Source organism: Grus americana, chromosome 6, assembly GCF_028858705.1.
Source record: "Grus americana isolate bGruAme1 chromosome 6, bGruAme1.mat, whole genome shotgun sequence".
Classification (NCBI taxonomy): Eukaryota; Metazoa; Chordata; class Aves; order Gruiformes; family Gruidae; genus Grus; species Grus americana.
The window spans coordinates 9,508,264-9,535,640 of record NC_072857.1 but is presented as its reverse complement, the minus strand read 5'-3'; the positions used below and the strand labels follow the sequence as shown (position 1 = coordinate 9,535,640).

The 27,377-nt window shown below is 36.4% G+C and overlaps 1 protein-coding gene across 2 annotated transcripts in view; it reads right to left on the bottom strand.

Annotated features, from left to right (window-relative positions):
- DPP10 (dipeptidyl peptidase like 10) overlaps positions 1–27,377 on the bottom strand; it is a 296,279-nt gene that overhangs the window by 120,924 nt on the left and 147,978 nt on the right. For both annotated transcript variants that reach the window (XM_054830625.1, XM_054830627.1), the window contains one exon: positions 24,111–24,185. In XM_054830625.1, the coding sequence (XP_054686600.1) occupies positions 24,111–24,185 (75 nt within the window). The remainder of the gene's footprint in view (positions 1–24,110; positions 24,186–27,377) is intronic.

Here is a 27,377-nt window from a genome sequence, read left to right as displayed (position 1 = left end):
GGAACGTGGCAAAACAGCGTGGGCAGAGGAAGGTGTTTTGTCTGCTTCGTGCTTGCAGACAAGCGTACCGATACCTAGCAATGCAGAGATCACCTCTGACAGCAATGACGCTACTGCCAGTTTAGAATATGAATCCTACATACTAGGAGACTATTAGCTATTTCAGAACAGCTGTGTGTGGGTTGGAGACACTAGTCACAACAGAAAAAAACATTTCAAGGCTTTTTTTTTTTTTTGAAGTTCACTTAACATTTGACAAACAAAATGATTGCCATAGCAACATGTGTATTCTTTTGAATAAATATCTGTATAAGTACCACAGGCATAAGGTTGTAATTACCCTGTGCTGGTTTACATTGCTTCAAAAACAAATCAATACATTTTATTGCATACTCTTTTTCTTCTAATTTTGGTGTTTATCAAACACTTTTTAGCGCTACTTCTTTATTATGAACGCCTTCCTCTGCAGTACGTGTTTCTCTGGAGTTGGGGGAAAAGCAGCAGATGACTCAAGACCGCTCTTTGCTGTGCTCATATGAACTGACAGCATCCTTACGTGGTACATGCACGTGATGGAGTGGGGCCCTCCCTAACCAACCAGTCTCAGTTTAGAACTCAAAGGAAACATGAAAGACACCAAATGCTTATTTTGAATATTCCTTCAGCCTACATTTTCATTCAGTGTCTACCACTACACCTCCACAAGCCTGGAGAGCTGCGACAGCTTCTCACTTCAGTGACATACTCTGAGAGCTGACTGTGCTCAGGGCAGCTCCTAGCTCCTCACATCAGCACCCTCCGTAAGACCTCCCCACACCTTGAGTACCTACTCATGTCCATTACCAGAACAACAAAACCAAAAAAGCTTGACTACATGCCTTTATAGATGTATTACCTAGCTGAAGCTACCTTGAAACTGGAACTTTTCTGAGTTAAAAATCAATGTTTTCATTTTTTCACTTTTCAATTAATTAAAAAGAAATCTGAAATCTGCAGGTCTCGAAACTGCAAAACTGTCACAGTTCTAATGGCCCCTCTTTCCACTTTCATGCAGCTTAATTCTTCCAATTTTCACCACCTCTAATTCTCCTCTGCTTGACAGCATTACAGCTCTTTTTGTGGCAAGCACAAGAGGACTACAGAATGATTTCTAAATATATGATTTGGATGAATAAAAAAAGGCATAGAAAGAAGGCACCACCTCCTCACTCTTGAAAACTGAAAAGCATCTTGTGACACTTGAAAATTCTTATTACTTTGCAAGTAATGGTAAAATGGAAAAAATGGTGAAAAATACTTAAAAAAACAACCAAAAACCTTCGGTCATCTGAAAGGTCCTACTTGTTCCATAGACGAAAGAATGCTCAAATGTACTTTGGAACTAAACTCTGAATCTCCCTGAGGTTTACTTCTAATTAACATAATTTTCTTGCATAGCTATGTGCAAGTGCACTCTGGAAATGAACATGCGACCACGGAGAACAGCCGTGTTCAAAAGCAAAGTACTCTCTGCGTGAAAGTCTGATAATGCTCTGAATTTAGAGAGAGGAGGGAAATGGAGATACTTTCTTGGCACATTTATAAATTGGAAAACGAGAGTGACAGTTCCTGAAAGCTCTGCAGCCAGCAGAGATAACATGATTTCAGTTGTAATTAAAGCAAACAAAAGTCTTTCTGGCATGGTAGATAACCTAACAAAAAAAAAAAGTAGTAGATTAGAAATAACAGTTTCTTGATTGGGTAAGAACTTGAGAATTTCAGCACTTTTTTCCTCAAAAGGCTGTCCAGATTTTTGAACACAAGTTATGCAGATATTTGCATGGTTTTTCTTTACTAAAATTTTATATAAATTCATAAAAAAATGCATATCTTTACCACATTTGCTATCCAGAATTTAGATGTTTCTAAAGATCCTCTAATCTACTTTCAGGAAAACAATTAACCCACACAATTATTAATTTACTGAAACGTTTAGCTGTCCTCGCAACTGCTTTCTGTTTGAACTAGCACCACCATTTTTTTCAAACGTCACTAAGATGGTAATTTATATCAATCCACTAGAGGTAGATTTTACTCATCCATTTCTTAAAGAACAATAAAATAAAAAAATGTTAGTGCTTCACTTCAATTACCTGACTTTGGTTATGTATGCATGGTTAATTGATTTTAATTATTCAGTCAGACCCAATTGGTTTATGCAGTATAACTGAGAAGAGTTTTTAAAGACTCCCTTCTGCATGAATTTCACTCTTAAAGGGATTGATAAGAAATGGATACAATTCTCAAAATATCTCTTTTTTTGATCAAAATATTAAGAACCTAACAAATGTATTATTTAAGTCAAAACTGAAAGAGGACAACTGTACTAGGATGCAAGGACGACACCGTATGTGGGAGGCTCTGTAAGAAGTGAGAAATATCATGCAAACATGGGTTTATTACAAATGCTTCCATATATTCTTATTCGGGAATACATTCACATACATTTGGGAATCCTATACTTGCTTTCATAACCATAATCTTCAATTAACAACTAATTTAAGGACTAGTATGCTTATAATTTCCAAATAATGAGGAAGATGTTTGCAATCCACATGCTCAGCTTGACTACCTCAATCTGCAGATCACAAATCAGTTTTCAGAGGATACTGTCATTGGTTGATATTCTGGATCAGACTTGGATTTAAGGTTCTTTGCTTTTTTATTTAAAGGAAAAATAAAATATATTATATAAAAACCAACTTACATTTTATTTACAGATTCCTTTTAAAAATGCTATTCTCATTAAATGTACATTTAAACTGTTAGGACAAAATTTTAAGTGAAAGATTGTAACATAAGAGAACTTCATACTCTTTTGTCTTGGTTTTTAATTTGTGACTCCTGGCATTTCTCTCTACATTTTGCATTATCTTCTGACTGAATAAGCATTAGCAGTGTGTGCCTGAATGACTGTGATCTCCAACAGCTTTATACATTCAGAATAGTCGTGATTAAGATCTCTGTGGATCTAATTATTGTGTTTTTTATGTAGGGTATCCAATACAGTGTCTAATGCTGCAAAAAGTATAATGCTGAATCATTTAATTGTTCTTTATGTCTTCATCCCCTACTCGCCTGTTTCTGCACCCCTGCTCCTGCTCTTTTGATCCAGATAATAAATCACTTTGTAAAACTGGATGTCTTGATACAGTGATGGAAGGTGCAATATTCCCACTCTTCAGGTATCTTTTCCACCTTCCTTCTTCCTGTCAAAATGGCTGGATTCCCAAAGGGGAGATTATTATATGCAGGGACACGCCAAATTATTCCTCAGTCAGGAATAAAAGAAGAGCCTATATAAAACATTGTCTTTAAGTATGCATCAGTCTAATAACTTACATAAGGAAAGGAAGGGAAAAACTGCACTCCCAATGTAACTGATAAGCACGTTTCAAATATCAGGGTCCATATATTTTTGATAGAGATAAAAGAAAGATAAATCCAGTTGTCAGCTACAGGAAGGGTCTTGGTAGCTTCTCCTGCTTTGTAGCAATAAGCCCAAAACATACACTTATCGATTTCTCATTTATTCACTCCATGATTCACTCTGTACTGACCCTTTGGAGCAGCGAGGAGAGCTGTTCAAAAGCAGGTAAAGTCTTCCACCCTCAAACCTCATTCAAAACCCATTTTTGAGTTTTGAAAGGGTTTTATTTTAGCTCTGTGCACCATGACTGATGTTGAACTTCAGGAAAACCTGAAATAAATCAGGTCAATGATAAACTGGTGGTACCCACATGAGCTGCTTTGGTTGTAACTACATAATAATATTTCTCTTCTGATACAAAATAGTTCTTAGGAAGCCTGATTGCAAAATCATAAAGATCTTAGGCTGCAAACTTCAATATAACAGATAATCTTCAATCAAATGCAAATTCCTGATTTATGTAAAGTGTTAACCAACTTAACTTTTTAAAAAAGAGACATGTAACTTTCATCTTAAAGAAACAATTTACGGAGCATGTTCCACAGATACACAAAGGAGATCCTAACTCTTTATCTTCTGTTCTCCTTAAACCTTCCCAACCTTTACATGTCTTTATCGATGCTCCACATTTTCAGAGACAGGAGAACATTCAGAAGTAACAAGATCTTTTTGCTTCATCTGTAACATGGAACTGAGAAATGTGTTTTCCTCTTCATGTAAGCAGTTATAATAAACATGTAATGAGTAACAATTTCAGTGTGAAGTGAAAAAAGAGAAGATGTAAAATTGGACAAAAATTCTGCAGGTGACTTCCTGCCCCAAAATGGCTTCATAGTGAGCAAGCTGTTCCAGCTCTTGTCTTCTTTATCTAACCCTGCCTTCACTTACACTAGTCTAGATCTTGGTCACCTTAATTTTTCCCAGAGTACTACACACAGTAGCTGTTTTAACTTATTTAACAGTGGATTCACTCAAATCAAATACCACAGAGCAGCTCTAGTAAAACCCACTGGCAATTAGTTCAGTACAATAGTTTTTACTGCATCCACTCAATCAGTAAGAAGTACAATGAGTAGAAGGCTAAGCTGAAGACAAGCAGAAGAGAAATGAAGAGCATATTTTAGGACTTCTCTGAAATATTCTGCCTTTCTGACACTTCTCTAAACAATATAGATCATTTTTATGTGCTATGCCCATGAGAATAGGAAGACAGTCACAAATAAAAATAGACCTTCAGTACTAAGAAAATACTTTATATCATAAGTTTGTCATTCATAATGATGCAGTCAACACTGATTACTTATACATATTACTTAATTTTAAGGTTTTATTATGTCTTCCAACAATTTCCATGAAAATTGTGATAGAATTCCCTCTTGTGCCAGGTTATTTCTATTTATTGATCTTGTAAGTAAAATCATTACAAAATATTGTCCTCTAGAATATTATATTTGCTACTCCAAAGCAAGTGAACAAAAGGCAAAACACATCCTGTGCATCAGTGCATTAAGAAGCTCTCATATTGTCAAAATTACTGTGCCACTACAAGTTTTAGTTGCCATATATGGAACTAGTGATACCACATTTAAGCAATAAGCAGGAAATGAAAAGATTAAAAAAAAAAATACCCTGATCAATCCAAAGACCTACAGCACTTTGCAATAACGCTTAATGAAGCCTGCAATAATACCTAATAACGTATGAGAGAGGACCATGGGAGCCCACCTGTGGAAGATGCACACTGACCCGAGCGGTTAATCCCTCCCTCTTCATAGCATGAAATAGTTTGGTCATGACATTGAACCTCCCTACTGCTTCCAGTGCTTAGGCAAGGGTCTCTGCCCAGCACGCCTTTGCACAGCAAGTCATGGCCCATGTTGCAGAAGTACAGCTAATCGCACGTCTCAACAGAATAACAGGAACTGCTAGAGAAGCAGAAATTTTACAGGTCACCCTTAACTTGACCAAAGAGAGCTAAAATCTAGTAGTAATGCAAAAGGGTCACAATAACATTCACTACCTGTCAAGTAAGTTTTCACTGGTCACATCCACACTAAATGTAGGGACCATGACATGCACTATCCTGCGCTCACGACTACCCTTTCCCAGCCGCTGATTTTTTTCACTTTATTCCAAAGCAGACTCAGTACAAAGTAGCACAAGAAGGTAGGATATCAGAGAAACAGAACAGCTCTCAGAGAACAAAAACAGTACACCAAAACCATGACATAAATACACTGCTCTATACTCTTAAAACACTTTGAAATTCAGGATTGGAAAACACTACAGTAAAAGTAATCTTTATAAGTGATTAAGCATATAGAATGAGAGGAGACTCCTCTAATTCTACTCATATCCGTAGATGAATGTCTCTTCTTATCCAAGATAAGGTCTAGATGGCAGTTTTCTGTGTCATCTTAAGGATATGGCATTGCATGGTCTACACTAAAGTTTGTTACTGAGTCAGCTTTGATTTCAAACTTATTTAGTCTGCTTAGGTATCTTTGCGCAACACACCATTATACAGTCTCTTTGATCCAGTGCCAAAACCTGAGATGGAGGAAAAAAATCCTTCGTACAGACTTCACACTACTACTTGTTACTTTTGTCTTATTTAATAAGCTACTGAATCCTTCCCCTTGAGTAACACGGTCAAGTTGAAAAAAACTGGAGGAATTTTTTTGTCTGAAATTCCCTGGAAGTGACAGGTTCTCTTCTATATCTCTGATTACAGTGGAATAGGGCGGGAATCCACTAGACCAGAGCTCCAGAAAATTTATTCCACTATCAGAAAAGTTTGCTCACAAACATTTCTTCATTAACTCATTTTGATGGTGAAGAGTTCTGGGTGATAAATATTTTACAGTAGATGTTTTAAGAAAAAAAAAAAAGAAAAAGGTAAAGCTAATAGATTATAGATGAATGGTGCAGAGGTGGGCATGAGTGTTTTGTGTAGCACTGGAAATAAATGAATGCAAGTCAGTTGAAAGTAGGAAATCATCAGGGAGAAATACATCAGAGTTTGAAGACCAAAGGGATCAAATGCAATTAGACGTGGAAATCTTCTCAAATATCACTCAGTCCACCTACTTCATAGTATTGTTCCACTTTCCTTACAGCTTTTTTTTTTCTTTGAATTATGTTCACTTTGGCTCTGAAAGTATTTAACAATCACCTTCTACTATTTTTTAAGATTCTACAAAGTTGTGGGTTTTTATAATCACTGGGACCGCTAGTTGTAAATTGCGCCATAACTAGTGAGCAGGAAGATTTAAAAAGACCTCTCCTCTATCCAACGTATCCCACTGCTATCATACACAACGCTCTCCCAGAATCGCATGCACAGACTGATCAAACATCCCCCTCAAACAGTAGGTTGCTGTCCCCGCTCTACTATTGGAAGATTGGTCCGAGACCCCCGTGCTCTGGAGGTTAACAGTTTTTACTTATTCTTCTACTTTTTAGTTTACATCATTTATTTGTTCTCATGGCAACATTGTCCTTTCAGCTTATAAAGCACTTTCGTATCCCATCCTTCTATAAAACAAACCAAGCACTTTTAGCTCTTCTTATGAGATAGCACATCAGTTTCCCTGGATCTTTTCAGGGTCTTCCTTTACGCATCTTAAGCAAAGGTGAGCAAAATGGCTCCGAAAATTTTTTAAAAAGTCATGAAAGGTATAAAATATCCAGTGCAGACTGTCAGGAGAAAGACGCTGTCAGGAGAAAGAGACATTGACACAACCATCCCTTTCTTTCAGAATCTTGACTACTACTTCTGCACCCTGCTGTGCAAGGCCACATCAACTGACTTGCAGGTCTCTGTGCCATATTGATTTAGTGCAGACCTGTGCAAAGGGTTTAGGGTAATCTGGCTTTTTCCACCTTTCTAACATAGGTTCATGTAATTTTCTAGTAAGTATGGATGAAGAGTGATTTCTCCTTTTTTCATGATTGTTATTAGAGCAATATTAGTGCTGTCATTTAATATGCTGCTCAAAAACAATGCAAGGGAAATGTTCTTCAAGAAACTGTGTTGTTTTTATGTATGCAGAAAGCTAGCTGGCAAAACATTTTATTCCAAAAATTTAAATTATTAAGTTGAGGATACCATTTTCTAACATGTGATGACACTTCCAGTGAATTATGTCTTTCCTTTGGCATATTGGAATTTATACCTTGTAGGGATAACACAGAAAAAAAATTATCATGTAAATAAATGAGAAACATATCAGAAACACGTCTCTGAGAATCTACTTATGCACAGTGTGTTCCATGTATTTTCTTCAGCTAAGAACAAAATCATTATTTCCAAACTATTTTAAAACGTATGAAGGATAAGTGTGTCATTTCCAAGAGGTTTCCTTTATTTCAGCCTCCTTTTGGTGGTAATGTCTAACACCAAATAGGTAAGCTTAATGAATTCTGTTTAGTATGGTATGAATAGGCTTTCGGTGACTAGTGTGTGCTCTCCATGATCCTCCACAATTAAAGATGTGACAGCTAAAGATCCAGTTTCACAAAAATCATCCATAGACAAGTCTTTTGGAGATGTTAGAGGAATCCCTTTAAACAACCCCTCTGAACAAAGGATTTTTTCCACAGTTTGACTGAATAACCATATAAAGTGCTATATCTATGTCCAGCCATACTTTCATGAAATATTTTCAGTTTAGACTAATAAAGTAGCAAGTACAACAGAGATGAAACTTGATATGCCATTTGTGAAGTAAACTACATCTCCAGTTTAATCAATAGTTCTTTAATCAATGTCCTGAACCAATTACCACTCATTACTCTTGATGCATTGTAAGAGAGCACATGACCATATATCACTCTCAATGACCATAACATTTTATGCTAATTTAATATACTACCACACATATCATCTCAAGGTTAAAAAGAAAAAAAAATCTCAAAACATTTCTGAAAGAGATATAGCTCAAGAATTGCCTTTCATTTCCATTATTTAAGGTAAGTAAATGTATAGATTGATAGATACGCTAGCCACAATTGGTAATAATTATCCATTTGGAGACTTTATCAGATAGAAAAGAGTGGAAATGAGGACCAAATTTAGCTGCCAGCATTTGACATCCACTATATTCATTTTTTACTCTGCATACTATTTAAACTCATTTCTATACATGGGAACTTTCTGTAGTCTCAGACTTTTTTGATAAACCATCACAATGGCAAGCACTGTATAGGAATTCAAATGAACTGGGCTACCCTCCCAGTCCATGCCATCTACCTGCACTTGGCATGCACAAGACCATCTTCCCAGTTCATCAGAAGATACATCCAATTTCAGTCATAGTGACACCTCTGAGCCTGAGATACAACCAGCAAAATGAGCAAAGAAGTTCTGGAATCAGCTATCTTCTCATGTTTAATCACTTCCTAAGCCTGCTCCAGGCTCACAGTGTAGCCAAATCATAACAAACTGCAGAGAGACTGTGTGCTCTGAATTCCCATTTTTTGCTGGAACATACTTACCTCACATTTCCTAACATTGTTATGACTGATTTATCTATGAAACTATCAAATATAAGACAAGTAAGAAGGAAAGTAGATTTTACTAATTGTGAGAAGAGGTAAAATAATAAAGTAGACAGAAAATGAATTAAGTGAGGATTTTTTTGAGCTGAAGAAATACATTTGAAAAGGGAACTTTCTGTCTTTGGGAAAGATAGAAAGAAAAGTAAAATGGAGTAAGTCAGTGCATAATTATATCCAGGAGGGGATAGCATTAAGAAACAAAGTTAAACTGTCATGAACACCAAACAAGGTAGAGGAAAGACAGGCCAGCAGAGAAAAGCCAGAGAAGTGGAAAAGAAAAAAAAAAAAAAAAAAAAAAAAAAGAAGGGGCAAGATTTCTCAGATAGCTCAGTATTAAAAGGTTCTGATTATGGAAGCATACACAGAAAACAGCAAGAATTTGGAAATGGTCACTGGCAGAACATAACAACAAATTACTAGGATAAATGCAAATCCATGGAAGGTTAAGACTATTCTATTGAGACATATAGTAAAAAGAGGAATTAAGAATGATATCATTGGATATCAGCAACAGGGGAAAGCGGGAGAGAAGAGCAATCTCTTCCTCACTGTGACCCTGGCTGATTCTGTGTTTCTCCCCATTTGTTTGTCACATTCACAAGAAGTTCTAAAATCCTATTTCACTGTAAGGTTGCAAAAATTACTGGAACACTAATATAAGCAAAACCACCCAAATAGACAGCCTGTCCCTGAATATGCAAAACAGTTAATGTTGTTCTTCTATTTCTGGGATACTATACAAAAAGAACATAAATTGCAATGAGCTACGATAACTTTAATACCAAGCTCATATTTAGATTTTTTTAGTTTCCTAGCAGTGTTCACTGTATGATGATTTTAATTTCATCTGAGATACTGAAAAAAGAAATTATGGCACTGCCAAAGCAGATGGCTGCTGTAATGAATACCACAGCTGAGAGTCTCAGTGAAATTCTGCTGATCAGAAATACTATTAATATAAAAGTTTCCTTTTTCAATTTGATAGTCTGCCCTGTTGGGGAGGACTGGTTTTAATGTTTCTCAAGGTGTTGCAAACCAAACTTTGAATTTAATCACTGTATTTTTCTTTTACATGTATATATATTAGCTTAATTGTTTTTAAGCTTCTCATGTTGTCCCGGTTCTGGCAAGGCTAGAGTTAATTTCACAAAGAGCCAGGACAGGTGAGCCAAGCTGGCCGGGGGCTATTCCATACCATGGGACATCATGCTCACCACAGGAGGGGGCCAGTCGGGCAGGGGCGGGTGCGGTGTGGCTCTGGGACAGGCTGAGCGTCCGGTCGGTCGGTTGTGGGATCGGTAAATTGTTCTTTGTTATCACCCACTGTGAATATCTGTTATCAGTACTGTTGTTGATTGTTTCCCTCTCCCTTGCTGTCCCAGTAAACTGCCCTTATCCCAACCCTCGAGGCTTTGCCGTTGTTTTTCCGTTCTCCTCCCCAGCCCGCCGGGGGAGGGGTGAGTGAGTGGTGCGTGGCACCCAGCTACCGGCTGGGGCTAAACCGCCACACATGTGGAAATCTTACCAATCACCCACTCCAAATCCTCCTAATCTTTTGAGGAACTGAATAATTGGGTCTAATAATACATCATGAAATAGCCCAGAAATTTTCATGAAACTGAACATTTTTAGTCTCAAATTAAATATTAAAAAAATTAAATATGGATATATTGCTCAGAGAACAACTTTTCTGTATCATTTAAAATACTAAAATAATTATGTATATAAATATATAACATATTTAAATTTAAAACCACCTTTGTAGGACTCTTGAGAGGTATGAGTCATGAATGCTTTTATATCACTTGGGGATCTATGAACAAAAGCTACCATAACGATCAGAGTAATATCTTTTTTCACATCATTGTGACTCCAGAACCTCAAGTATAGCATTATGGGATCACACGTGGGCTGAGACTGAGGCACATGGAATAAATAACCATCACCTCAAAAATAAGACTAAGTTCTCTAACATTCATGCAAAAAGCTTATTTAAAAGATATGAGATCAGGTTACAGAAAAAATAGCAAAGAAATAGCCACGCGCTCCCTACTAAAATGATAAGTATCACTTCAATTTGCTAATTTAAGTCTAACTACAGTATATTTACACTATTTCAAGTAAATTCTTCAAGCATTATGGTAACCTGAGCTTTATTGCTACAATGCCAGGTTAAGATAGCACAACTTTTTCAAGAAAAGACTCTTCAGCTTTGCCCAACATTCACAGACATCGTTACGTGACAAATATAAACCTCTCAGCGAAGTGTAAAGGCCTATACAGTAAATTAAACTATCTACACAATCCACTATCTGAATGAAGCCTCCAAAAAAAGGTTACATAAGTACCAATGATCTGCCCTTAACCTCAAGGACATTTTGATGAGCTAAATGCACATTCACACCACTTCCTTTAAGATCTTTGTTATATTGCTGTACCAAAACTTCCGTTACTGTTAGTGCTGCTGACTCAAGACATCCGAGACAAAAATAAAGTAGCACTGGCATCATGTGCTAGAAAGAGAGATGCAAAGCTACTTCTGCCAGCTTGATCTTTTATATCTCACTGAGGACTGAAAATCAAAGGGTTAAAGGAAACTGAAAAAGCCAGACGCATTTTTAGAACACACGAGGACTCCATGGTATCAGTAAGTACTAGAGCTAGTAGGTCCATGGCAGCTCTAAATTGTCTAACTGTATAAACAAATAAATAATCAAGGTGTATAACAGCTTATGTTACTAATTTATACAGCATGAAAAGAACAGTTTTTCCCCAGGCAAACCTTTCCTCAGCTGATCAAATAACAGGTATAGCCTCTTCCTACTAACCCTCCTCAAGTTTAGAAAAAGGTGAATTTTTGCAGGAATGAACTATATAGAGTCATAAATCCTCCGTCAGAACTTGAACAGGATTTCAAGTTGTTGAGCAGAATTTGTTAGACCACAGCTTCAGACACAGCCACCCCCAGGGGACGGTACGGAGACAAGGAATTATCATAGGAAACGCTGAGATTCAGATGCGCTTAGCACAGTGTATCGGCTACTTACTTTCTCTACTCTGCAAGTGTGGCCGGCACAGCTGGTGAACACCAGGGAGGGGTGCAAAGGCCTTGTTCATCTTCTAATTACTCCTTGATGATAAATCCCAAAGAGGGAACAGCTGTGTGAGTAGGAGCGGTACCAATCCAATCCCAGCTCCCCAAGAGCGACAAGCAGAAGAATAAACTTGCTCTCACTCCCCTATGCAGCCTCTTAAACACATTAAACACAGCACGTTCGCATACGCGTCAGCACAAACAATGAAGGAAGGGTCTTCAGAGAAACCATGGACAGATGAAGTTGATAGTGACAAGAACTTGGATCAATTCTTGTCTCAGCATCCATAAGCAGCAGCTGAAGGTCACATTCAGGAAGCTTTCCACTGGAGGCAAATGTAGTTTTAAAATATCTTTAAGATAATGACATTACAGGCAGCAATTAGAACCACTACAAGCTGACAGTGCACCAGGGCCGAGTGAATTGCACCCAAAATGCTACAGAAAATAACGATAGCGAGCTGTTAAAAGTGTCCGTCATGGCTGTCCTTACAGAGGGAACACCATGGCTGACTAACAGCACAGATGAGCCTCTGAAAACATTGATAAATCTATCCCCTACAAGATCCTGCTGAAAATCCTGGTGGCACGCTGCCTCGTTCATTGTCCACCTGGCTGTTGCTGTCACACTACGGAGATGACTTTATTACATTTGTGTGATAGGTAGATCAAGAGCTGATCCAAAAGTCCATTTTAAAAGTCAATCGAAAAAGTTCCACTGACTGTAATGGTATTTTCATCAAGTTCAGAAGCGATAAGCACTTTAGGTGCCTGCTAGATAAAGATTGCTACTTAAATATAAAGTTAATGATATTGCCTGCACAGTGAAAGTGAAAGATTGTAGAAGAAAATTAAATTCTGATGTGTTTGCACTGGTTCTCTGAAATGTGACAAGCAGCTTTGGAGCTCCCACGGCACAGAACGCCCTCCAGCTTCAAGATCAGTTTAGTATGGGCGTTTGGGAAGAGCAAACATTCTCTCTGGGACAGCTTTTAAACGTTTGCTCTTGTTCTAGACCATTTGCCATTGCTACACGTTGTCCCTTACCACAGGTACTGACATTTGAACTTGTCTTTGTAGTGACTCATTTTTTTCTAAAAAGGTGCCGGGATTTTAAGATTTCAACCTACTTGAGGTTTGTTGGGGTTTTTTTGCTTATGAAAACAAGCAAACAAAAAAGCCAACCCCCCCCCCCCAAGGAATTTGAGTGAATGCACAATACAAAAAGGCTTCCCAAGACTAAAAATATTTATTAAGAATGTTACAGTTACACTTTTAGTTTGTGCATAAGACTCTTCTGACCAGCGACTTGCAATCTGCAATGAAAAAGCAGTTGCAAGTCTTACTTATGCTGCAAATTTATTATTTTTTTTAAGTCACTCATTTTTTTCCAACTTGTCTACTTTAAACAAGATTTAATTATTATTCAATGTGCGCTACTGACAGACAGAATTATGCAGAATAACTGAAAAAGCAGATTTATTTTTTTCCCCTCTCACATTTTAGAATAATTGGTTTCCAGATCTGGCCAGGCTGTTTCACTATTTAAGCCTAATAAGAAGTAATTGGGAATCTTCAGTCAGAGCTTAGGCTTTTCCTTTTTCCGATTTTCCTCATTTTGCAGAGCACAAACATTTCAGAACTTCTTCCAACCAAATCTGATTGCTACAGTGAGAATTTTATCTGTTCATGTATCTGGAGAGGCAGAAGGTGAGATTTCTCATACACATAAAGATATAGAAACATTTGGAGATTAAGAATCTAACTGAACATAAAAGAAAATTATGAATAATACTATTGAGAATGATTTAAGGAATATTTATGAATTATTTGGCACTTTAGGAAGCTGGACACTTGGGTAGACATTTGATATTTGTTTTCTTTCCTAGGAACCGTTTCAAAAAATAAAGACTTCTTTTTAATCTCAGGAATCTTTATCTCAAGGGGGAATACTGCTGACATGACAGTACTGACTCACAGACTCAGCTGGGTTGAAAGGATCTCAGGAAATCACTAGGTCACCTTCCTGAGCAAAGCAGGATCAACACCGAATCCAGACCAGGTGGCTCAGGGCTTGGTCCAGCTGGGCTGTGAAAGCGCACAGCCTCTCTGGGCAATGTTAATTATGCTTCATTGCACTTAACAAATGAAATAAGATACGCACATAATGTTTGGAGGTTTTGATTTCAAGATAGCGTCACTGACAAACTTCAGTCAAAAGATGTATGACAACACTGACAAAATCTGCTGGTTTGGCTGAGATAGAGTTAATTTGCTTCACAGTGCCCAGTACAGGGCTGGTTTCGTTACTGGGAACAGCACTTACACAGAGCCAAGGCCCTTTCTGCTTCTCACCCCACCCCACCAGCGAGTAGCTGGGGGTGCACAAGGGGTTGGGAGGGGACACAGCCGGGACAGCTGACCCCAACTGACCAAAGGGATATTCCATACCACATGATGTCATGCTCAGCATATAAAGCTGGGGGAAGAAGGAAGAAGGGGGAGATGTTCAGAGTTACAGTGTTTGTCTTCCCAAGTAGCTGTTATGTGTGATGGAGCCCTGCTTTCCTGGAGATGGCTGAACACCTGCCTGCCCATGGGAAGTGGGGAATGAATTCCTGGTTTTGCTTTGCTTGTGTGGGCAGCTTTTGCTTTACCTGTTAAACTGTCTTTATCTCAACCCATGAGTTTTCTTGCTTTTACTCTTCTGATTCTCTCCCCCATCCCACCAGGAGAGGGGGGAGTGAACGAGCGTGGTGCTGAGCTGCAGGCTGGGGCTAAACCGCAACACAAAACTAGGGAAGTATTAACTTTTTTGTTTTGTAAATGCTTCTACTTTGTCCGTATTGTTATTTAAATTCAAGGTTATTTTAAATTAAATATTTCAATCTACATGTACTTAAATATATACATATATATTTAAATATATCCTTATATATATTTAAAATGAGAAAACTAGCAGGGCTCCTCTACACAGAGATTTGGTTTTGCTTTTTAAAAGATATGTAAAAAAACCCTAGTATCTCTGCTATTAATGTGACTTTGACCACATGCTAGTATATCAAACAATATTGTGGAACAACTCTGCCTCTTAATTTCTATTTTAAAAATGATTTTTAGCAAAGAAAATATTTCAAAAGATGAAAACTTGGGGATTCTAGAATGTGCTTAAGCATTCTATTACATGAAATGTATTTGAAAAGATTTTTTTTTTTAGCAAATGTTGCATTTATTTAAAAAAAGAAAGTCACTAAGTCATCCTTAGTTTGTAAGTCTACTTCATTACACTGCCACCAAAGAAAGATGTTAATTCCTTTGGTATAAAATTCATGACCACTAGCAACATCTACTAGTTTGACTACAAGACTAAAATTCTGAATGTGTGATCAATGACTATTTTAAGATTAAGTGACCATTTGGGATTACATTCATCAATACTAATGGTATCTTATTTAAAAGTTTAATGAGAAAGCTCTAAATGCATATCACATTTCTCAGTTAGATACATTATTATTGAATTTCAGATAGAGGATATTATGAAAAATGAAATAAAAGCAAAAAAACCCTATTGTTTAAAATGGATTTTCTAAGTATATTGAACACATGAATTGGACTTAAGGCATTTGTTGAGGGCTATTCTTTAAGTAATTCAATCTTGTTTATGTTCAGTACATCTAGAAAGAGTATGTCTAAGTTAGATCTGAAATGAGTCATTATAGAACATGCTGCTATCTACATCATAAAAAACATACATGGCATGTTCAGTAAAATGTTTTAACATAGTGGGTCAGGCAGATCCATGAAGTGGTTTTGCTCCTCAGAAGTCATTTATTCACTGTATTTGAAGATGTGAGCCAGCTCTTGTATTTGAGAAATCAATAAATGTAGCAGTTGAACAATGATTCATGCTTAGGGTAAAACCTGTCAAAACTGAGACGTGCAAAATATTCTTTTAGTCCATATTCTTTTGGTAGCAAGGAAGGGAATTATTATTTCTTGGGAGCATGGAACAAAGAATTTTTAAAAACAGATAGGTGTATCAGTTGACTCTAGTCGCTTGTGGTGAACTCTGGCAGATCTTAATCCAAATTAAAGCTCTGTTCAGCTTTTCCATATTCAAACAAACAAACAAAAAAACCCCACCAAGAGCCACAAACTTATTTTTCCATTTAGCATTGCTGAGGAAGACTTACTCTCACAGATACTTGATAACAATGTCACTCGTACTTCACCCGGTAAAAAACCCCAACATACATACAATACCATTGTAAAACTAGTTTTAAATTGTACACTATTTCTGGTAACATCATTAACAGATAGAACAATTTATAACAGATACATGGAATTTTTAAAAAAAAACCCTACCTTTTAAACACTGCTTTTTTTGTCTGTAGGCTGTGATGGACAAACCCTTCACTTACAATGGACTTTTCTAGGACATTTCTGCATATTATCAACATACAGAAGAGAAATAGGGAGGATGTGATAGGGTTGGCAGTTTCACAGCAGAAGCCAGAACTTACGCTGTATAAAATAAATTGTTTATAGATTAAGGGAGCTGCTGACTTAAATAGTGTGATACTGCCTATTTATATAGCAGTAGCACACAAGGATTCCAGTCCCCATGGATTATTCTGTGATGTAGGAATACAACCACGTGAAAATTACAGTTATGTTAAGACTGAGTTTCTAAACTGCTGGATCTTGGAAACTCAGCTGGACACTATCTAAGTCTGCCTGAAATAACAGCATTCATACTTGATAAGAATGACAGTCTCATTGAAAATAAATACTTTTTTCTGTCAATAAACATTTTGCTTGAAAAAGCTAAATGCCGTAGATTTTTACTGAACAACAGCAAAGCCCAATGTTGTTCTTCCACTACCATCTTTCACTACTGTGAAGAAGTTGAAAACACAAATCCTGATTTTGCAACTCTGGTGATTCTGAATGAGAAAAATCGAACCATCTTGTACCTAAATTAGAATTTTTTATTTATTTCAACTTGAGGTTGAATAGCAGTTCTGGAACAGAGACCCGGTAAGTTATTTGAAAAACAGCAACATTTTGTCTCACGTGTTTTCCTATGAAAAGTAGAGGGTAACGTATTTTTTTAACTGTTAACACAAGGCTGAACTTGCATATATGAATCAACATGTCAGCTGATGAAATCAAGCACTTTTTAGAAGAAACAAAAATAAATCCACCTTTTGAAAAACAGGTAAGTGGATACATATGCAGATGTATGTGACATGATAGCTTTCATATTAGATTCAAAAAAACAGTGGAAGCATCCAAATATAATCCTGGTTTCCCTACCTTTTTAGTTCAGAATATTTTAAAAGGCAGAAATTGTGACAGTTTGCCCCATGTTCTGCAGATGCTAATAGTAACGCCCTGTGAGAGAGCAGCCCCATCATCCCATCACACATTTGCCAATAACGTAAATATAATAATGCATATATAAAGACAAATAATGCAAAAGATATGCAGATACTCCAGGTATAACTCTGCTACTCCTAATAAGTAGCAAGCTAGGCTGCAAGTACTTACAGGACTGCAACTCAACACGGCTGCAACGCGGAAATGCTGTTTATCAGACTAAACAAACATCAGTGTCCACGATTCTCAGTGTAAAACACTCTATTTTCTCTGTCCTCCATTTATGGGGACTGGTGGTTATTATGTTTTGCAACATAATTTAGACAAAACCCTGGCTAGAAGTGGGACATTATGTACTCATATGAATACTCACTCCTATGGGATAATTAACGATAGCACGCAGTGTCATCAAATTCACTTTCCCAGATTTTACTACAAAGCACATCATCTCCTCAGGCAAAGACCTTGTCTTTTGTATGTTTAAAATGCTTTGCATATCCGTGGAGCTATATAAAATAAAGTCAAATATATGTAATAGATGAGTAGTATGCCAAGATCACCTACAGCCTAGCTATTATCTTCATAAATTCTGATCGATCCAGCTAAAACTTCAACTCAAAGTAAAACAGCCTTTAAAAGGAGAAAATTTGAGCAACCCACTTCCATGAATTGTTCACTATCTGCCCTTTTAGACACCTAATTTTGCCACCTAATCTTCCTCCATAACAGAGTAATAAAATCTATCACAAAAATATTTGCAAGAAGTAACTTCAAATACTGGGGGTGGATCTCACTTAAAATTCCCTTCTTATTTTTTTCTTACTGCCCTAAAGCTGATAAAAATTGGTGTTTCGTGTTCTTGATAAGAGATAAAGATGAATGGGAAAGTCATGTCTGGATCAGACTTTTATTTATGATCTCATAAGTTCAGGAGTGTGCACATGCATGATTTGCTTCTGGACTCATCTCAAAACGAACAAATGAAAGATCACCCTGAGGGCCTAAGGAAATACACATAAAAGCAGGTTTATCTAAAGAAGCATGCATTTCTGGAGGAAAAAGTTGATAGTATGAATTTTGTATCAGATCTTTACTTCATAGACAGCGCTACATAAAATATTGTTGTCCAGATCACTGCTGGTTTAATAAGTCTTTTGTTATTGCAATCATCTTGTTGAGAAAATATTGTTTCCATGTGTTAGAAGACAGATTTCATTTCATCATTGTTGTGTATGTTTCTAACCATTAGCTGGTACTCTGGATAATACTCCTCAAAGTCAGATTTTCTTGTTGAAAACATCTGCACATGTTAACACCAAACAGTCTTGATTAAAAGACAGACATAATGCAAGGTAATAGGTAATTTCTTTATCCTTTAATTTTTGAAGGAAAAAACTCAATAATTAATTTCACTGACCATGAAGATAACTGACAACTGAACATTTAGTTTCCACCTAATTGGTTGAAAGATAATCTCCTAATGCAGAACAGATAATCATAATTTAAGACTTCATTGAATTTTTCCCCTCATGGATTCTTTTAATCTGCAGACAAACTCCTGAAGATCTTTACTCGGTGCACTCGAGTAAGCCAGTATTAGAGGCAATCTCTAAGAGCTTGATGAGTGTGTCACTTGTTGCCGTTCACCCTCCATTCGCTGTAGCCTGTGGTCAGTACTCCCAACCATTATCTTCTAAAAATAGATATTATAGCGGCAAAGTGATGACAGGCATCGGCACTCAGCAGATAAGTAACTTCTTTCTCTTGGGATTTCTTTGCTTCAGATACCCTTGTCTTTACTTCAATACATTAAACTACAAGTATTCAGACACGCTTTTGCAATATTTTTCATTCCTACTGAAGGAGTGATGTTTAGATCTAAAACTTGTTTTCTCCTACCTTTCTGAAAGGGAATGGATTATTCTTCATCCTGATCTTACTATAAGAATTATTAAAAGCTATTTTCACGGTGCTTTAAGCTAAATACATTGTTTTATTAACATTCTCTAGCAAAAAAAGATTACAGATTGGAGCTCTAATTCAAGAAAACATTTCCTTTTTTAGAGAGTGTGTAAATGCTTATGCTTCTAAACTGGAGCTGAACTTTAATCTGTTTTACAAGCACATTTCTGAACCAAGAGCTAAAAAAACCCGCACATAATTCATCTTGCATTGAAAGCAGAAAATGATGCATTAGTAATAGTAAAGAGAATAAAAGTAGGAAAGATTCCTGAAAGTCGGTAGTCAAAAGGGATTTGAAAGCAGGGAGAAGGAAAGGACAGTTTGTAGGAAAAAAACAAAATCACAAGGAAGGGATTATTAAATCAAATGAGGAAAAAAAGGGTAGTTACAAAGAAAAAGAACTAATCTCATTTACTTCTTCACTTGCTCTTCTGTGGCATATTATATTCTAGCAAGAGCATGAGGAGAATGTGCTTATGATGTCTGTGCGAAAAAACCCAAACACTAATATCCAGAATAAAGCTTATTTTCATTTCATGTGGACTCCAGGGACAACTCGCAAGGTATAACCTTCTGCTGAGGGACACCGATGTTCCCCAATGGTAAAAAGAATTTCTTGGGACCTCAGTGCTCACTGCACTGCAAATTGCAAATTTACTGCCCCATCCTTTACCATTAATGCAAGAACAGGGTATCTGATTTCCATTTTCTAATCAAAACTATAAATCAGGTTTTGGTAGTTGTGAATAACACCACCACCAGAGTGAGAAAAATTTTAAATGTCATTTTAACACAGTTCTTATTAAAAGCAATAGAGAAATAACCTTTCCTCTGGAAATCTCAACTGGCTTAGATGCTCTGCCTCTCAGAGCATCACATTCTTTTCTCATACCTTGACAATCTTCAAAGGAAAATCAAAATCAAAAAGATATAGCACTGCAAAACTGTCCCCTCTCTGCATACAATGTGTACAATGGTTTCCCTGCTGCTGTGTTCACACTGTCCCAGAAGAATCAGGATGGCAGGACATTCAGCAAGAATGTATATGTTCATTTCTCAAATTAGTTCCTACTTACTGATCTGTTGCTTTGCAAAATGAGACTTTTTCAGTGATGCCGACCAAATTACGGTGAGTGACAGAAAGAAAGTCTGAACTACACACAGTCGATCCATGCAAGTTTTGGCAAAGTCAAAAAACTTGGAGAATTGATGAAAGTGTTTCAGAAGTGTGGAGAACTATGGAGTACTACTGCAAAGAGCACACAGAAAGTACCTCTAAAATTGCTACAGCCTTCTGTTAAAGAACAAAAAGCCAGGCAGCCACAGTGCTTATGTCACTAATACTGGCTTGCATTCTGTGACCTGCTTCGACATAGATGGAGGGAATCTGATGTCCAGAAATCAATTTACAACACTTTGAATTCCTTACCAAAGCAGTTTTCTTTCATATCAAGTTTATAGAGCTACACCAAAACAGCTGCTATACCACATGAAATGGTTTTGTTCCTTCTATTAAGCATGATTTAAATGATTCATTCAATTATTACTTTTGTATTCAAAGATGGCTTATTTTCATGCAGATTTATGTCCCGTTATGCATAGAGGACATTCTTAATTGTGCTGAAACAACTGCAAATTTAATTAAAGTTTGCCATTCCAAGCATAAAATAGATTAAAGAAAGTGCTGACAACAGTAAAATAAATATTCAACTATTTAATTTAACTCAACATTTATTTTTAATCCAAACACCAAAATAACCTTGTTTCTAATTACAATTTCATGACAAAATGTCTTCAAGAAACATTTGTCTCTATTTTTCTCCAATCTGTTCAGCTGAAACACACTAGCTTATTTATAAAACTGTTGATTAATAAATCTGTTCCAGCTGTATTACTGTAGGTTGCAAAGAACACAGATTAATGTATGTAAACAACCATTATAATTTTAAAAACCCAAAGCCTTGACAGTCCACAAAAGCAGAAATCCCATCAAATATGTTACACCGCAATTATACACCTAAATCATAACAAAGGGGAAGAATAAAGGGCAAACATAGGTAGTAAAGTCCAGGGGTTTGCTGTAATTTACAGCAGATGGTGAGATCAACTAAATGCTAACAAGTTACTTGCAGTTCCTTGTATTGGGTATTATTGTTGTAATACATGACAATAAGCAAATCCTCAGTTTTGTAAAGTTACACTCAAATGAGCTAGGAAGAAAGAACCTGGACTGCTTCTACTGAAACTAATTTGAAAATCTCAAATTAAGTTATTCTATTTAATTTTATAGGTAATAAATATAGTAATTTATAGTTAACAGCTGAGGGAAGAAGTAGACAGGTGGATTTCCTTTCATCTAGACCCAATAAGAAAAAAACCTGAGAAGGCTCAAGAAGAATGAACACTAACTTAACCCTTCATGTTATTCAGAAGCATTAGTTATGCAGAAATAAGGAGGCTTTCCAAGGCATTGCTTACCTTTTTCCCAACAGATTTTGAGAAAACAGAAGTGCTTCACCAGCCTAACAAATATCCCAAGAATCAGAAAATTTGGAGGAAAAGAGGCTTTTTACCACATGTACACAGTAATATTATTTTGTAACATCTGAAAGAATTGGTTTACACTCTTTTTGTTTATTTTCCTTTATACCCTAAGCAACAAATTCTTCTCAGGAGGTAACAGTCTTCAATGACATTATTGTTATTTACATCTAACTGACAACATCCACCTATTATCCAATTTTAGCATCGTCACCAGCACTTTTAGAGGACGCAAAAATCACAGTATGTTTCTGGTTTGAAAGCCATAAGCCCAGCTGGAGCATTCAAGAGTAAGCATCACAAGCCTCATCCAAAGCCATCCAGGACTACCACCACAAATTACTTGCCAAACCCTGTTCATTTCTCATTTTAATTACTTCTTGTCAACATACTCGAGTAAAGGGAATGGCTAGATGCAAGATGTAAATGCTGCAAACCTCATCCCTCTAAGTAACTACCAGCAACTGGACTGGCAAAGGAAGAAAAGTTTCTTTTTGCAACAAAACCAAGAATGAAATACGGAAAGGGAATTCTACTGCAAAGTGATATATTCAGCATGCATTGAGAGCAATTTGCATGTCAATGGACCACCTTTACTGTGGGGCAAGGATTCATCCCTGATGTTACTACATTTAGATGCAATAAAGCGTGATGGATACTTTCATGTTTCCCTTATTTTTCTATATCAGCTATATATGCTATTACTAAGAAAATCCCAAACAAACAAACCCATCCAAAAATGAAAACTTCAATAGATCAAATAAGGAAATTAAGTCAGTATGAAGGATCATTAAACTCTTCTACACGTTAAGCGGCAATCAAGAAGGGAAATAGCAAGGAGCAAGTATTTTTCAGACAGGAATCAAACTGGAACCCTTCACAATAATAACAGTGAACCGAACAGCAGCTCTTTCCTGGTTTATTGATATATGCGTATCATAAAAAGAGCTTGATCCTGAATCCACTAGAACTGGTAGAAGAAAACCCTGCTTGGATATAGTACCAAGTAAATGAATCATTTTACATCAACACCTTCAGAATGTTTCAGATCAGCTTTCAGCACATTTTCCAGTTTGCAGATATAATTGTTAAAGCTGCAGGCATACAGATCAGTACAGTAACGTTACCAGGAGCCCGGAAAGGTTTGTATACTGACGTGGAAATGAATATTTTATTGTTCTAAGAATGTCAATCCACAACACACAGCAATTGTATTATCAGTTACCAACACAAACCAATAACTACTATACTGTAGTATCATGTCATAATAGTAATCTTTTCTCATTTCTGGACATTGACTTCTGAAATTTAGGTCACAGGTATTAACAGGTATTTGTAAATTTTACTGTTAAAAAAAAATCAAAACAACAACAACAAACCCCACCAAAAAAAAAAAAAAAACCAACAAAACAACCCAAACTTGCTTGAATAATCACTAAGTCTATCGATCCAGAACTATTCAGTAATGAAGAATAGTTTCATATTTTAATCACAGTTTTTATACAAACACCAATATGCACAGAGGAAATTCATTAAAACAATTTTTGTTTGTGTTCAAAGATTTATTTTAGAAAACTCTATATGGTATTATTGATTGAAACTCTTTTTGACAACATAATAGCTTATAAAAATCTCTAAATACTATGAGAAACAAAGAACACACTGCATTATATAGTTCAAGAGACTTTCAGACTATCAGGTTTCAGACTACTGAAGCCAACAATAAAACTTCCATGACACGAAGCAGCCTAGATTTTTTTTAGTATAGTCCATAAATGACACGTACAGCTGTTTAAAACAGAAGGAACATCAAAAGATAGGCTTTCACATAATCAACTAGTAACAGAACACTTTAAGGGTTATGAAACCTGTACTACAAAAACCAGCATGACACTTCCGAGGAGCCATGGCAATTTACCTCAGCTGAGAGCCTTGCAGCTCAAACACATACTTCACTATCATTACATCAGAAGGTTTGGGGAGAGAAATCAGGTACATGAATCATATTATATTATGTGAAAGTGCAGATGAAATACACAAAACAACAAGGGTTTCAGAATTTTAGTTTAGAGGGTCTTTGATTATGAATAGTTGGCTTACCTGTTTAACATCATACGCAAGAAGAACAAATCTTAAGTCTGGTGAAACAGAGTATCTTGATGCTTTGAACGTTACCTAAAATGAAGTAACAATAGAAGTGAGTTTGCAATAAGGAGGATTATTTTTTTGAATTTTTCTTATAGTTAATTTAAGAACTTTCCATTCATAAGACAGATCTGGTTTAGAACACCTATGTAATTTTCACAAAAGGAGGACTCAATTCTTAGTCTAATTTGCTGGTATCAGTACAATATCAACAGATGAGTCTGGCTTCAACACTAAATACCAATTAAGAAGCTGATGAGTTTTTTATCATGATTGCAAGCACTAAGCTCAAGGATAACAACTATAACCAATTCATTTACAGAGGATGAAGGAAGACACTTTGGTTGGTGCGTACTTCAGGAATGATTATAAGGGAGATTCATCACTAGGTTAGGCTTAAAGATAACGGACAAGAAAAAGAATAGGTGTGCACTATGCCTCTATTGCTTTTCTTTTAATGCCGCATACATAAACATTTTGCAAGACAACCTGCACTAAAGGAAAACTCTTTTCTTGTAAGAAAGAAAATGCTTAGTGGAAAGCAAAGTGAAACATAAGGTAGCATTATAAAACTAATATTGCTTTACATCTATCCAAGACTACATGACACCCAATTGAATTCAGGGCTGTAATTTAATCAAGGGGTAATGTCGATGTCAGAAAGAATTTAATGCATCTAATGCATGAGGAAGATAAGAATGTACTTTAAAGGGCACTGAAGGAAATAATTTTAAATGACTCTCAAGACATCTGTTTGCAGAATGAAAGGAAAAGGGAGAAGTAGTGAAAAATGCAGGTAAGAATAGAAAAAGTAGGATGAAAAAAAATAAAAGAGCCACAAAGGTACAAGATGAAAGAAAATAAACAAATAGCAATGCAGAACAAGATCTATCCACTATTCAAAGGAAGGCTTTCCCTTATTTTACTTTTTAAGCATCCTGTTCTGCTTAGCGTAATCCCACTGCTAAACTAATAAATTCAACAGGGGTTTAAGGTACACAAAGCAGAAGTCACAAAGTAATACATTGAAAGTAGCTAAGGAGTTATTCCTTTAAAAAAAAAAAAAAAAGCAAAATCTAACCTTCCAACAATAGACTGAGAAGATGCTGTGTTTTGATATACAGATTAAACTCAGGTTCCTAGGTAATACAATTAGAATCAAACTATCCAAAAAAATCAAAGGGAAAAAATTAGTTTTGAAGATAAACTGTGTATTAGTTTGATGCAAGAGCATGACAGTATCAAAAGTTAGAAGATAAACCTGCAATCTTGAGGAAAGATGAGAACAAAAAACCCTAAAAACATCTTTTTGTATCTACAAAGCATTCAGAACAGATTTCTACTATACTCAAACTAGCTTTTATGAGTTAACCATCTTTAAGCAGAGACTATGTTAATTTATGAGTAACATTCCCTTTTCTTGGCACATCACTGAAAACATTTTAGATGTGAAACTTCTCTACTTTCTAGCAGTTTATTAATTATTGCCCCACTACCTCAGTCTTCAGCAATATATAATCCAGGCAGCTTTCCAAATTCATTCTCAGGGAGTGTGGTGCTCACCATTTCATGCATTTAGTAAGAAACTTCAGTCACTGATTATGCCACCACAAAAGTAATGATGCACTTAATGCACACACCTGAGTGGCTCAGCTGCAAACTATTGGCAGCTCAAGGCAACATCAGCACGAGCTACTCACATATTCTATATACAAGTATAGAGTCTTGGGGATTTGGGATTTAAAATAATTTGAGTACTATCAAAGATGACCTTGTTCATTCAGTTTGCACTCACCTGCAAAATTCTGTTTGCCTCCAGAAATGCCTCAGACACATGGAGTACAGGCAATGCCAATAAGCCTCTTGATTGCAGGTATTGGTTTTGGCAAAACAGTTTTCTTTTTGTTGGTATAATGGCATTATTCTTGTTAAAAGGAGCATAAAGCTTTTTCATACTTTTTAATGTTTCACTTAAGAAACTTGAAAATAAAAATTAGACCAGCAGAAATCATGTGCTCATTGCCAAACCTGATAGCAATGCTGATTTCTTTAAATTATCATAAAAACATAATTAACCCATTTTTTAAGTTGGATTTACAATCAAGCCTTTAAGGAAGTATATGTTTAATTCTAATAGAATTTCAGAGATATTTAAGTGACTTAAGGTCACTTAAAAGTAATTTCAATGCCCTTGGAGTTCTGTTTTGGGGTTTTTTTGATAAAGACAAAATAATTTTGGCAATAAATTCAGAAACTGTCTACTTGTATGCACTGAAGAAGCCCTTCTAGATTAACAACAGGAAAAAAAATTATAAATAAATCACCTGACTCATTCCTCCTGCCTAACATGGCAAGGAAGCTCACAATCTGTGAGTCCACTCAAACAAAAGACAGATATCAGCTTTTCCTCATAAACGTCTAAGGTATTTCATCAATAACAGCTGCCTGACTCCATGACTGAGGAGACAAGGTCAGATGGTGATGGGTTTAAAGGAAAGTTTCAATCCCTGCTGTAGGAGGTGAGAGATATGCCACTCAAGCCCTTGGGAGATTGTCTATTGGGACATTCACTACAGGGATTAGATATATTTATTCATTAAAAAGAAGTTTGTGAAGACTCTGACCCCAAGGGTTTGTTCTCTTCTCAGGAGAGTATATTTTTGAGTTTTAAAGAAAGTGTTGGAAAAATATCATATTGGAAACATTGGGAATTAAAAAACCTCGGGTGTCTTGTTATCAAAATATGGAGGATGCTTGTTCCGCTATCATGTCTGCATATCTGCAACTTTTCAAGCTTCTTGCTTTGTCAGGAGCTGTTGAGCCTGCCTTCGTTGAGGAAGACAGACCTAAATGCTGCCCCTTATGACTATGCCTCTATGGTTTATCATCTGTGCTTGATCTATAAGGAATGTAGCTCTGGACAAATAAGCTCTGAAACAGGGAGAAATACAGCTAGCTAATTAGGCACGGTCCCTGGATGTGGAAGCAGGGCTGGTTTCCCTCTGCATCGCTGCACAGTATCAGCTAGTTAGGAGACTGGGGGTAATTCAACACAGTGCTGCTCTGAGCACTCGAGATGTATATATCCTTATCCCCTTTCCGAACCACAGCACAGGAAAGGCAGAAGAGAAGGAAAAAGGGAAAGTAATTTCCTTATATCCCTAATATTTGTCAGTTCTATCTAGCCACATAGACTTAAAATCCATACGAAACCATCAGCTA